The sequence below is a fragment of the Nelusetta ayraudi genome, unplaced genomic scaffold (genome assembly GCF_046127955.1).
Source record: "Nelusetta ayraudi isolate G7.1 ecotype Tasmania unplaced genomic scaffold, CSIRO-AGI_Nayr_v1 ptg000042l, whole genome shotgun sequence".
NCBI lineage: Eukaryota > Metazoa > Chordata > Actinopteri > Tetraodontiformes > Monacanthidae > Nelusetta > Nelusetta ayraudi.
This window is the reverse complement of record NW_027466092.1, coordinates 12764439-12778800: the sequence shown is the minus strand read 5'-3', so window position 1 is coordinate 12778800 and position 14362 is coordinate 12764439. Positions and strand designations below refer to the sequence as shown.

The window sequence follows — 14362 nt, the reverse complement described above, 5'->3', positions numbered from 1 at the left end:
CGCATTAAGAGCCAGTGGACGGCCGCCTGCACAACACCGCCTCCTCCTCCTCCTCCTCCTCCTCCTCCTCCTCCGCCTCCGCCTCCGCCTCCGCCTCCGCCTCCTCCCGCTGTGTAGCCCTGGGTCCCGGGGGAGCCGCCGACGTTAATACAGTTATTAAGCCTCTCCACTGAAGCTGCTCCACCTCCAACGCCCCCCAAACCCCCTCAGCTTCAAGGCTCTCTCCTCCCGCCAGGCTCTGGGCTCTCTCTCTCTCTCTCTCTCTCTCTCTCGCTCACTCGCTCGCCCTGCTCTCTTCCACAACCAGATCAAACGGTCCCACATCGGCCAGCTGAGGACGAGGCGGCGATGGAGCTTCCCAGCGAAGCAGCCACGGCCAGTCGGCCTCGCTCCACGTCAAAGCCCGCCGAGCGTCCCGCCAGGCTTTAGCGCAAGGCTGCCGACCTTGACGCGCCTCCTCCTCCTCCTCCTCATCCCGCATCCTCCCACTTTATAATCAGCTGATCGACATTCCCATATATCTCTTACTCTGGATTACGTGGATTACAGGCCTGAGAGGCTCCCGCCAGCGCGGAGGGACGATTCCGTCTCCTGCTGGCCTCGGGACTGGGAACGTTTTCGGGGGGAGGGGGGTTTGATTGGGAGCGAACGGCGCTGGGTGGCTGAGTTGGAGGGGGGCCGCGGGGGGGGGGCTCTCAACGCACGGGGCAAACAGGCTCATCACCTCTGCTGGCCAGCGGACATGCGTGTGGTTGCGTGCGTCTAATCACTGCATTACATCTAATCCATAATTCACACGGGGGCAGGGAGATTAGGACTGCTACTCTTGTCTCTACCCAGAAGGAGCAAATTTGGGCAGCCATGCAGATTGCACGCAAGGTCCCGAGTTTCGGAGAAAAAAAAAAAGAAAAGGGTGGAGGGGGGGCGTTCGCCTTAAAGGAACAGTTCACCCAAAAAAAGTTCCGCAGGCTGAGGCAGTTTGCGGAACTTTGTTATTTTTTTTTATTGAATGATATTCCAAGGCCTCTGAATCACATGGCTGCGCTCTAAATACAGCTACAGGAAAAGAAATATGTACTCTGATGTAATTTCGCTCTCTGAGAATTTTTTTGAAAGGCGTCATTGAAATGGTTATCTGCACCGAAATCGCGTGCGGCGCTTTCAACCAGGCGGTGGAGCTGGTTCACGTCCCCGTCTGCCCCGCTGCATCACGAGGCCCAGCAGATCCTGCCGCCGTCCTCACTTCTGGGGAAGGCGCCAATGAATTTGTCAAATACGGGGGTATAAATGATTGGCAATGAAAATCCAACTGTAGCAACCGTTGTTTTTGTTTTTCCCCACAGAATCCTTAGTCATCAACAGAAGAAGGAAGAAAAAATGACCTCATGGGTAAAACTGGGATGTGGGTCATCGTGCAGGAGGCTGGACGCAGGCCAAGTCTCCATCAGCGCTCCAAGGACACTAATAATATCAGTTGTCCCGCCTCTGCCGCCGCCTCTCCTCCTCCTCCATCTGCTGTCTTCCTCCACTTCTGCTGAACTTCTGCTTTGTTTTGTTTTGTTTCTCATAACTTTATTCCTCCCGACTCGCTCGCTGCTTTACGTTCAAAGGGCGAAAATCCAGAGGCCAAAAAAGCCGACATTAAACCTCCTGAAAGGCTCCGCAGAGATTATGGTTCCAAAGAAATGCCAGTCCCACTGGTGCCCCCCGCCACCCTCCCTCTCTCTCTCCCCCCTCCCGTCCCTGAGATCCCTTGCTCTCTTTTCCTCCCTCTCATTTTCTTTTAGCTGAGAGGTGCTGACAGCCCAGACACAATAATCCAGCTCTATTGTGAAACTGCCACAGTGGCAGCGGCAGAGCAGCGCAAAGAGGTTTCCCACGTATAGCGAGAGGGCAGCGCGGGGTGTCGCGTCGCCGTGGTGGCACGGGGGAAAAGAATAACAAAAACACACACACACACACGCACTGGAAAAAGCTTGGTAGGCACAAGTTGATCATTTGGGTTCAAACTGTTGCCGCCTTTCACATGAATCAGTTCAGTGGCTGATGCAGCAAAAAAACTAAAATGGGGAGAAAAGAGGCAAAGACCTCGGATGGTCAGATTGCAGGTGTTGAAAGATGGCGGCAGCCTCTTTAAAACAGACTCCAAGAGAAAGGAAGCTAAAGTGCTAGACGGCGAATTAATGTTTAATCTCGACTCATCGCTTGTCTCCAAAATGAAGCCAGACCCCACCCCTCCCACACACACACACACACACACACACACACACACACACACACACACACACACACACACACACACACACACACACACACACACACACACACAGCGCTCCCGCTCTCAATTCTTCCCGCCGTTCCTCTCTTTAGCCGACTATAAAAAGGTTTCCTCGTGTTACTGCTAAAAATCCCGTAGAATAACAGAATGTGCCCTCTGGGCTCTGAGTGCCGTGCGGCTGCATTCTTCCCTGACCCCGGTCCAAAGGGCCGCCGGCGCTGGCCACGCGCCGGTGGAAAGCACGGGCGGGGGAATGTGGAAGACGTCGCCACCTTTAGGATCGTCCTGAGAGTTTCGTCTCGCTCTGTTCCCCCTTTGTTGTCTCCGAGCGTGGAACACTTTGAACACCAGCAGGTCACCTCGTTCCGCCACCGCCGGCTGTCTGCGAACCCGACGTCACTTCATTTTTCCGACCTCTGCCGTTTGGCTCCGTCTCCTAGCTGAACTGCAGATAGGGCACCGCGAGCCGACGCAAAGGTCAGACTGAACGAATTTCAGCGCTCCTATCATGGGACACAGAGGCCCTATTCATTGCAAACAGCATCCAGTTGTTTTGAGCCTCGCCCAACACACACCTCCCTTAACCTTTAGCTCGTCTCGGCTACAGGGCGTCGCAGTGCTAATATCACGAAAACAAGGTTATGGAGGGGGGTTCGACCTGGGTAACCCGAGCCCGCCCGCCCGCCCGCCCGGCCGCCTCCTTCGCCCCAACACGCCGTCCTATCCATCACTTTGGGCCCAGTCGCTCTTCCTCTCTGGCAGTCCGTTTCATCCACGCTCCCAGGTGGGCCTTTAAGAGTCAAATGTCAGAGGCCGAGCTCCAGCCAGACACGTAATGAATATGAAATGATTCAGAGTGGCTGTGGGAAAGGAGGGGCGGTGGTGGTGGTGGGGTGGTGGTGGCACCCAGACAGACAGACAGACAGACAGACAGACACAGCGAGCTCCTCTGTTACTAAGTGGGACCATATTGCGCCGCCGCCACGACCTGACCTGGGCCGGGCTGCTTTTTGGGACTCGGGTTATGTGTGAGGGAACCAGAGAGGAGACGACACGACACACAATATGGATGTATAACGTTTCCTTAGAGAGGAGACCTCTATAAATCAAGGCATAAGAAAATAAACAGGAAGAGCTCGTCCTCCTCCTGCCGCCGCTGCAGACTGGTGCTGTTTGCTCCCCCGAGGGCCTGTCAGAGACACCGACATGAGGTATTACGAAAGCCGGGCAAATAAGGACAACAGTTATTAACCACAATGAGATCATATGAAACCCTGAGAGCTCCCTCTCTCTATCTCTGCAGCGCCTCTGCCAATTTATTAAGGGCGGCTGTTTTCTGTGGGGCCGGGCTCGGGCCAATTTCAAAACATCCCGATGAAAAACATCAGCGCCTGCTTCTTAGAAACCACCCCCCTCCTTCCTCCTCCCCGCACCACCACCGCCGCCGCTGCTGTTAACGCCGCCGACACATAAATCCTGCGCCGCGGCCTCCTTCTCCCGTGTGCTTGGACTCCAGGAAAAACGCCAGACCCTTTCTTTATTTTTAGCGCGCTAACCTCTAACCTATTTTCTAGCGGCTCCCCCGCTCTCTAAATAGGAAGGCATTCCATGGCAGTGTGCAATGCGTCCGAGTGGATATGAACAGATTAAGGGTCAGAGGAGTCGTCATCCATACGTCGGCTTTGGGTGGGTGGGTGGGTGGGGGGGGGGGGTGGTGGGGGGTTGGTGGTCCGTCAGTGTCAGAGGGTGAAGGCGGCGCTGGGGGGCGGAAGGCCGGCGCGTTTAGCCTGCAGCCTGTGGTCGGAGCACCAGGGGAGGGGGGGGGGAGGAGATGAGTGGGGGGCTGCAACTGATGAAACAAGGGCGGCATTCCATGTAATCACGCTATATATAGCAGATGCTGGCAAATGGGAGCGGGGGGGGGGGCAGGAAATCTTGTAAAATATGAGGAAAAATTAGGGCAGGCGAGCATTAAAGATTAATCGTGACACCGACTGGCCAGCGCGAGGCTGGCCATGTGGAGAACGCAGCCATGGAGAGGGGAAACAGGGAGAAAGAGAAGGAGAGAAAGAGAGAGAGAGAGAGAGAGAGTGTAGGGGGAGAGAACGGGGGGACACTTTGGGAATGAAAATGCCTTGCAGATGAATTCTTTGGTGATAAATGTCTCCGCTTCAATACCCAGATGAATTTATGTGTGTTTCATTATGAGAAGGTGGAGATGAAACATGGAGATGGAGCAGGGCGAGCGAGAGAGCGAGAGAAAAAGGGTGAAGACAGAAAGAGGGAGAGAGAGAGAGAGAGAACGCCTCCTTCTCGGCGCTAGCTAGCCATGCGGAGCCCATTGCGAACGAGCCATCTGTAGAGATAAGTAAAGAAGTGATTACAACAGGCCCGGCTCAATTTCTGACAGTCGACGCTCGGCTGCCCCCGCAGAGCCGAATTGATTTAAATGAAGAGGCTATGAATATTTTAGAGGGTGGAACCTCCCTCCACACCCCCCAACTCCCATCTAACCTGAACTGTTTCGATCACACCTCGCACCTGACATCAGTGTGTGTGTGTGTGTGTGTGTGTGTGTGTGTGTGTGTGTGTGTGTGTGTGTGTGTGTGTGTGTGTGTGCTGCAGAGCGGACAGCAGTGTGTAATTAATAGTGGTGGAATCACAGGGCTGTGTCCCCCCCAATCTAGGACCGGCCACCTTCTTTAAAGCCTCTATGAATCAATGACACCACCGGGGCTTTTGTTAGCGCGGCCCCTGCTCTGCTCATCACAGGGGGCTTTGCCGTCTCTCGCACCCACTGCCAGTACTTTGACTGATGCCTCTGGCTAATTCTCCAGCAAACAAGACGGGGCGCATCGACGGACTGGAGCCTTGCAGACGTTGTCGTCATCGTTGCTGTCGTCGTGTTTGCCGATGTAGCTACAAAATCTGCCCGGACTACGAGATCCGTCAGGGGTCCGGCGGTATCCGATGATTTCAATGATGTGGCAAACGGTGGTGGAAACGGTAAAGTATTTAACCGTTACGGCGTTTCGTCCATATGCCGACAGCGTTTTGGGTCCCCCGAAACGGTATTTTCTTGAAAAGGGGTCGCAGAGTGGGAAAATCTGACAACGCCGTTTCGTCGTTGTCACATGGTTGCCGTGTGGACAGTGAAAACGGCTTTTCCTTGTAAAACAATGACGTCATCGCACCGTCACTGTCATGTGACCGGAAAAAACAAGGCACGCAATGCGGCAGCAGCGGCACAAACAACAAGGATGGCGGCGAGCGGAGTTGTCTTTGCTTTGCTGTATTACTCCAAAACCTCAGACTCACTTTTCCCCCCGCTACTCGACGTTTTTGTTTTCTTTGTGTTTAGTGTGTAGCGGAAACGCCCTCTTTCTAAATCGTGGGTCCGGTGGCTGTGTCAGCGTCTGTTAAACAGCGCCCCGTTTCGGTGTGGCATACGCATTACATCGTTTTCACCCACCGTTCCGTTTCCATCTGCCAGCGTGTGGACGCGGGAACAGTAACGTTCCCGTGTGGACAGGTGGACAGGGCCTAAGTGGTGCCTGTAAGGCTGCGAGATCTGCCCGACGTCACAGATACTATCTATCTATCTATCTATCTATCTATCTATCTATCTATCGTTCATTGTTCATTCTTCCGTTTGTTTGTTCGACTGCGATGTAGTTTGTCATAATAGAGTTGCCGTATGTGACGGCGTCTGCAGTCGCCGGACAGACACCACTAGCCAATGACAGTTTGCCACGTCATTGAAATCGGCAGAAACCGAACAGATTTCGTAGCCCGGACAGATTTTGTACCTACACCAGTTCGACCGAACTGCGCTGCGTTCCTGTCACACTGGATGCGAGACAACGTGCCAACAAAAAAAAACAAAACGCCGCCCTCTGGGGGAGGAGGGGGGCTGGGGTGGGTAGTGGAGGGGGGGTCCGGTGAATCACGGCCAGAAATGAAAAGAGGCGTCACGCGAAGGTTGGTGGCAAAGGTGGCGGTTTGGGAGTGAGTGATGGCAGGTTGTGAAATGCTGCCCCGCGGCCCCTCCCCCTCCACCCCCCCTCTCCCCCCGCACCCCTCCCAAGAGAGCGGCGGCAGGAGTTGAACTCCTCTCACCTCTGTGCCATTACAAACATACCTTGATGACAAAACGGGTTATTGATGTTCACCTGAAGGTGAAAGCGGGCGTGTTTTTGTGGACACACACTGATCTCTCATTTCTCGCACGCCCACACGCTCTCTCTCTCTCTCTCTCTCTCTCTCTCTCTCTCTCTCTCTCTCTCTCTCTCTCTCTCTCTCTCTCTCTCTCTCTCTCTCTCTCTCTCTCTCTGAAGACGTCCCACCCGTTCGGGCTGCTTGAACGGAGGTTAAGGCAGACGTGGCGCAATGAGGAGCGCCGCTTCCCTTCCCTTCCCTTCCCTTCCCTTCCCTTCCCTGGGAGAACAAGGACAAGGATCCATCCATCCTGCCATTCAGCTCCATCAAGCCGGGGATCAACAAAGGAGGCGGGGATCAAAGTCCATCCTTTCATCAGCCTGTCCATGAAAACACCAGGGGCGCAGCGACATTAAAGAGCTCGCAGGCAATATTATAAAGCTCAGGGACTTGACACTGACATTAAGGTCAAACACTTCCCTTCAGGAAAATTAAATCCCGGGGATTTGCATTACCGGGATGTGTCAACAAAGAGAAAAAAAATCACAAGCTGTATATTGTTTTTTTTAATAAATAATGTGGCACCTGCTTTGCTGAGAACACCCTGATTAGAGCGTGGAAGAAAATGACTTTGGTGCCGAGCGTCCTGCCTTCAAAGATGACCTCTTTTCCAGCTGTTTACAACAGCAGCTTCCGCTCAATGTCAGAAAGTAGCGGCGCAGCGGCCAAAGCTCTCTGGCAACTGGACAAACATCTCTCTGTTTATGCTCTGTTGTTCACGCCCGCCACCGCCGCCGCCACCCCTCCCCCTCATTCACAACGAAGGCTTGCCAAATAAAAAAAAATCTGCATAGACACACGGACGGGTGGCGGCGGCGGTGGTGGTGGTGGAAGGGGGGGGGTGATATTCGCAGCTCTTCCGCGAGGCCAACGCCAATCTGCTGGCCTTCACCAAGCCCAAACGCATCAACCCCCGCAGCTCTGTGTGGAGACGCTGCTGCTCGGCTGTGACACGCAGCCGCCATTCGGAGGAAGAAGAAGAAAAAAGGAAATCAAAAGAACCGTGTGGAGCTCACATTTTAACAACAAAAGCTCCAATTTTTTTTCAATTTTTTGGGAGCGAGGGGAGAATCCAGACTAACCCCCCCCCGCCGTATCGCCGACTGACTTCCTCATGCTCCTGCAGCCCCAACAACAATAAAATACCATCTGTTTCTTCTTGTCCCCTGCCAGGCAAAAGGACTTCCGCACTTAAACAGCACATGAGTCAGATAAATCTGACAGTCGCTTGCTCCTCAGACACGACGCTCTCGTCCAACCCGACCCCCCCCACCCCCACCCCGACCCCACTCCACAGGCCCTGCCTTGAAGTCAACCTAGCTAGAGCTTGCTCTCGCCTTTGACTCATCTGCGCTGTATGAATGTCCCTGGTGACTGCGTTCTTTCATACTGCAGTCGGCCCGAGGAAATAAAAAGAAAAAAAGAAAAACACACACACACACACACACACCGAGCGCAACAAAGAGCAAGAAGCCTGTGGGCTTATGAGCATTTGGAGCCACCCCACGCAAACCCTCATTCCTTCATACCCTCATTTATTAAATATGTGACAGTCATGTGAACAAGGCCATGCACATTCTTTCATGCACGAGCCCCTAATTGCAACGAGGACCCGGCCAGGCACAGATTGAGGAGCTTACGTGGACTGAGACCGTTCAGGGTTCAGGACAGTCGCTTGGATCGCCTCCAGGATCCATTTGCGCAGAGCTGTCTATTAAAAGTGGTGGCATCTCTTAAGAACAATACAATCTGGGCGGAGGCGTCCCTGGACGGGTGCCCGGCGTCTTAATGGGTGCAGAGGGACATTTCCTTTGGCCAAGATGTCACCGGGTGCACTCTGCGAGCCAGAGGAGCTGCTCATTTGCAAAGTCTGTAATGAATAGTTAGACCCGATGTGGAGAGGTTGAAAAAGGGAAAAAAAGAAAAAGAACAGAAAAGACCAAAAAAGGAAAACAACTAAGGGGGAAGGGGGTTTAGTAAAAAAAAAATGTTTCGCTCCACCAGATTTCAGCACCAGGACCACGTGCAGAGGATAACATACCATGAAACTACTGTCTGTGAAGTTTGTATTTAAAAAGAGAGAGACAGACAGAGAGAGAGAGAGAGGGAGAGGAAGAGAGAGAGAGAGAGAGAGAGAGAGAGAGAGAGAGAGAGAGAGAGAGAGAGAGAGAAAAGATGAGGCCAGCAGATGTTAATTTTTTCCCCCACCCCTGATAGCCCCGTGCTGTTTAAGCCTGACCCGTTTGGATTCCTGCTTCAGAATGCGAGGTGAAACAGAACTCCTGCCCCTGTGATCCAACAAGGCTGCGAGTCACGTGACCACACTGACGGATGCTGCGCCCCGCTCGCCCAGCGCTCCCCGCTGCCACCTCGCTGTGGCTGCGCACTCCGTTTTTGTTTCGTTATATTGCACCCACACCCACCACCACCCCAACACACACACACACACACACACGTGCGCGTACACACACACACACACACACACACACGTGCGCGTACACACTCCCCCATGTGACTCCTCCGTTGAGCAACACAATGTGGAGCTGAGTGAGGGATCAGAGGTCTCTTCCTGGGCCAAACCCCCACAGCCTTCCTCACATGAGCTCACATGGTTTGAATCAATGAGCTGGAGCTGTTTATTAGGCCGGTTCAATGAGAAACGATCGAGCTCGCTGGATATCTGCTTTGAAAAATGTATGAGACTTTGCCGTTTAAAGAGGCAGGGGGAGGTTTCTTATCTCACCTGACTTAGAAAAACAAGCGGGGCGTTGTGTTAGTCGGGGGGGCGAGGGAGAGACGGGACGCAAGCGCAGCGACAGTTTCCAGTGCTTTGGTTGTCGCTGCCAAGGCGCCTAAAATCCCCTTTTTTAAAGTTCCCCCTGGTCACATGTGGGTGGAGTCCTGGGGCCAGGAGGAAATTGGCCCTCACGGCCCCGCAGAGATTGCTGCCTTTTACACTCTTGAGCTGTGAAAGACAACAACGCTGCTACGTCTCACACGGAGAGGGCCCGCTGCTGCACAGCTCCTTCTCTCTCTCTCTCTCTCTCAATTGTACTTTGTTGCCACAATAAAAGTCTCCGGTTGCAACAGATACGGTATCAATAAACCGAAACCTCCCCATAACTGGCAGCGCACTTACTTAACTCAGCCGTGGTAAAAGAGCAGGAACAAACAGAGCCGAAATCACTCGTCCAAACTGACGTCTGGCTGAAGTTACTTTAAGGACTCATCAGAGGCTGACAGGTTATTTCAGACGTGGCACGGCGCCGGCCCTCATCCTGTCTTTGGCAGCAGAGGGCTGCTGAGGGCGGAGGGGGTGGTAAATCGTTTAATTTATAATGATGTAAATATTTATTCCACAGCCTGCAGCGTGGTCCGGAAAGAAAAAAAAAACCCGGAGATCAGCGTGTGGGTTAAATATCACATTTTAAAAATTGCAAATACCGCACTTAGATAGAGATCTCCTGTGGCTTAGAAGAACATATTTCATTAGAAGAGGTCCTGATTGAAACATTAGACAGAGCTGTCCTGTTGGGTCGAGCTGCTCCGTGGCCCGTGGGCGCAGCTTAACACAGAGAACCAGGGGATAAAACTGGCAGGACAGTTTGATCTGATTAGAGACGGTATGGCTCGTAAAACCTTGTTTGTATCGCGTGTATATTTCAGGAAGCCAGGGAGAGCTCTTTGGACCGCGCAGACAGAGGAGAGGAGAGGAGAAGAGAGGGAGGAGAGGAGAGGAGAGACCGAAGGAAGCAGGCAGCACACCGGGGCAGGCAGGGAAGACAGCGCCGAAAGTGGGTCAAGTATATATAATGCAGTTAGGGAGCTCCGTGATGGCGAGAACATGCGACGCTGTTGGCACGTATTATGGGCCTTGAATAATTGAGAGCAAGCATGCTGGCTTGCAAAAAAAAGAACAATAATAATCATAATAGCAAAAAAAAAAAGATCAAATGTGGCTGCCTCGGAGCTGGCGGCTATCTATTTCCAATGTGTGGGCTGCAAATATGTACAGTATATTCAAACAGGCACGTCAGCCTGGAGGTTCAACACACACACACACACACACACACACACACACGCACGCACGCACGCACGCACGCACGCACGTGGACACACGGCTCAACTTGGCCACCCTACAAATTAGAGAGGAAGTTAGAAGAAGAGAGCGGTTGGTGTTGGTGGTGTTGGTGGGGTTGGAGGGTTGGTGGGTGGTGGGGCACCTACAGTGGTTGGAGCCGTTCCAGTGCTGGTTCCTGATGGACGCGCTGTAGGGATGAGGTGCTCCGGGCACCAGTCCTTTCTCCGGGATCAAGCATCCCCTGCTCTGATTGTAGTAATCCATCATCAAAAAGGGGTTCGGGCTGGGATTCAGTCCCACGACGTCCACACTCTCATACATCATATGGCGCGGCGGTTATTATTATTGTTTGAAGAAAATGAGAGGGGGTGGAGGGGATAAAAAAAACAACCCAAAACAAAAACAATGACGATGAAACTATCGTCGCTTGGACATGAACACGGGGGTTTGACGCACGCGCGCGCGCATAAAAAACGAGCCTTGTTGGGGACGGGGAGGGAGGGGGGGCTTCTTGGGCTCAGCCACCGGCAGCAGCAGCAGAGGTAAGAGGTAGGGCAAACTGCATTAAAATCGAGGGGGAAGTGTCGAGTCCCGACACAGCGGGGACGTCAGAACATCTTCCATGTCTCTCGTATCGCTGCGCCGGTCAAATAAACCCCCTCCCCAAAAAACAGAAACACCCCGAACGCCTAGTCGGCTGCTGCGCTCAGTTTGAAGCCGTAGTGCAGGAGGACAGCCTGCATGCTGTCCGACGCCGAGCTGCGGCTGGAAGCAGGAGGCGCAACCGCTAGAAAATGTTCTAAAACAATAGTGGAAGAAAAATAACGCTCCTTTTCCCCCTCCTTGTTGCTTCTTTGGAAGAGGGAGCTGCGCTCAGGGAAGAGGAATCCACGCCATGCAGAGGGCAGCAAAGAAAGAAGAAGAAAAAAAAAAAATAGGCTGAGCAAGATATTAAAATGAAAAAAATCCCAGAGAAGACTCGGATCTCCCAAAGTCGGCAGGCAGGAGGAGCTCTAATGCGGACAGCGAGAGGAGATCCCGTCCGGCGGAGCTCCGCTGTCCGCACTGTCCCGTTTGCTCCGCGCCGCGCCGCGCCGCGCCGTGCCGCGCCGTGCAGTGCCGCGGGTGGACTCCTGCCCTGTCAGACTCCCGTCAGCCGCTCCGCTGCTGCTCCGCTGTAGCCTCCTGGAAGAGGCGCGCAGGAAGCCTCGCTCTCCCCCCAACCGAAAACAAACGGCGGGTAAGAAGAAGAAGGAGAGGAGGGGAAAGAGGGGGGAAAAAATCCGGGATCGCAGCGAAAACGGCACAGCACCGCCTTGTTTGTATTTGCATAGAGGAGCCTCGATCACTCGCACACCTTTATCGCGCGGCTATCATGTTCTGCAAAAATGTGACAAGCCGCAGCAGCTGAGGGCTCAGGCTCCTCCCCCACTGGGCTCTTTTTCTTTTTTCCCCTCCTCCCCCCTCTCCCTCTCCCTCTCTCTCTCTCTCTCTCTCTCTCTCTCTCTCTCTCTCTCTTCCCTCAGTCCCTCTCCCTCTGTTCAATGGTGGCTCCTCCCACGTTTAACCCCTTCAGGGACGTCACGGCGGATCTCCCTCCACACAGAGAGAGCCCGGGATGGAGGGGTGTAGGGGGGTGGGAGGGTGCACACAGTCCCATAGGGTTGAAGCGGAGGGGTGGAGGGGGGTGGTTGCGGGACTTGAAATAGAATAGAATATGAGGATATGATCATGTTATATAAGCAGCAAAACGACGCACCGCTTATCTGCTCACACAAGCGTGGACGGCTCTAAATAAAATCTCCCTCCCTTTTTTTTTTTCCTGGAAGTTCATCTCCATGTTCTCACTTTTTTTTTTTCCAGGCTCCTCCTTCCAAACTAATTTGACCCTTTCTTTCCCCCGTGCTCTCATCAGTCCCTACCATCCAATTTTTTTTTTCTCCCCCAGCCCCGTTTCTCTAATTTGCCTAATGCTATGCGGCTGAACTTTCCCTGAACCCAGAGAAGTAGGCAGCCTCACCTCCTGGTGACCCACTGGCTGACTCGGATTCGCCTTTCTGGCTAACTCTCATCCCACATTATTTAAGGTTTCCCCACCTCGTGTGGAGTCCAACAACATTGCGCTTTTCCTCAAGTGCCGCCGCGACGAGTTCCTCAGCCCACGCCGGGGCGCGTAAAAATTTACTAAAGCGGCAAAGTCACCAAAGTCACGGAGCTGCCTGCTTTCCCGACGGCAGAGGTGCAGCTGGGGAAGTTTAGGAAGTTGCACGCTTCGGAGTTGCACAATGAATGCCAATAAAATGTTACTCCACTCCTACTCTGCAGCATTCCATGCCGCATTGCTTCACATCACGAAGTCAATAAGCAAACACGTCAGGAGTGCAACTTGTGTCAAAGCTGAAGAAATAGCGCAACGATATACAAAGTGTAAAAAGAAAAGCCAAGCACAACTTGGAAATGATCTTGTGGAAGCAGATTCCATTACATACGACTGTTACGCCAAAATGTCTTTTGTCCTCGGGTGTGAAAATCCCACTTGTGTTGGTTGGTTGGATCAACAGCACTGAAGAAAAGAGCTGTATTTTATTCTTCTGATTTTTTTCATTTCAGTAAACTTTACAATCTCCAAGTGCGACCGAGCCAATGAACCTGCGCGACTTGACTTGTGGCGCCTCGGCAACGCGGCTCCACTCCTCCCCCGCGACTGCTACACCTGAGCCACAGGCCACAGCTGGGTCTGACCAACGTGGGTTTCCAGAGGGATTATCAGCACGGAGCCTGGCGGGGGGGCTCGGCCCGCTCCGCCCCCACTGACTGTGACACTTATTTAATACAGACCCAAGTGTGTTTACCCTGCCTGATAAGAGCCCAGTGTGCAGGCCCGGGCCACTGCGACCCCTCGCCTGCACTGATAGCGCACTCACACATTCCTTGACAGGATTAGCCCTTATGAGCAATGGCTGTCAGAAAGCACTATTTTTTTTCCCCCGGCTCTGTTTTCTTCTCAGGGTGGAGAGCATTCATTCTCCGGAGATACTGGGTGATAGCGCAGAGCAGGCGGAGAGATAACAGATTAACGATCGTGGCCTACTGCAGGGGGAGGAGGAAAGAATGCAAGATTAGACCTGAAAAGGCTGATTTCCATATATTAATTTCAACTCCAAAAGTCTTTTCTAAAAAAAGAAAAACCCACCCGTGTGTCTGGGTGAAATAAATGCTGTACTTTAATATTCATAAGAGGAAGTGAGGACTGCACTCCTCATGAAGAGGAATTGAATGCGTTTTTGTTACATCAAAGGAAAAATCAGGGTCATCTCGGTGTCAGGTGGTGGGTTTCCTGTCGGCTACACAGGAACAGGCTTCCAAATAGTAGCCATGAACGCAGGAAGAGACAAGGCAGCTGATGGTCTCTAAAGCATCGCTGCTGTGGGATAAAATGCCCCCTTTTCTTTTTGTTATTTCCTAAAAAGAGTTGCTAGAGGTTTGTCTCGCATTAATACGTCAGCCCAGGTGGCTGTGCTTGTTTCAGCTCCTCACTGAGAACACAGAAAAGCACTTCTGAGGGTTTAAACGCCAGACGGAAGCAGATTGTGTCCAAAAAATCCCATATCTTGCTTGCGTGCATGCAGGCCTTTTGTAGGAACATGAGTGAAATGCCATCATGGATGTAGATGATTGGCACCAAATTGTTTTTATAATTACAAATAATAGAGGGACAGCAGACACAGGTAAACACTGCTTTTGCTTCACGAATTCTCATACATGCCAAGGATTTTTAAAATAAC

General features: G+C 52.7%; 1 protein-coding gene across 4 annotated transcripts in view; it reads right to left on the bottom strand.

The window, feature by feature from the left end:
* The window catches only part of raraa (retinoic acid receptor, alpha a), a 147300-nt gene that overhangs the window by 31392 nt on the left and 101546 nt on the right, over window positions 1-14362 (bottom strand). The window contains exon 1 of one of the 4 annotated variants that reach the window (XM_076034553.1): window positions 10724-11968. The exons of the other annotated variants lie outside the window; for them this stretch is intronic. Within the exon in view, the coding sequence (XP_075890668.1) occupies window positions 10724-10901 (178 nt within the window). The 5' untranslated portion in view covers window positions 10902-11968. Of the gene's footprint in view, window positions 1-10723; window positions 11969-14362 lie in introns of those variants that run through there. 4 annotated transcript variants of the gene reach the window in all.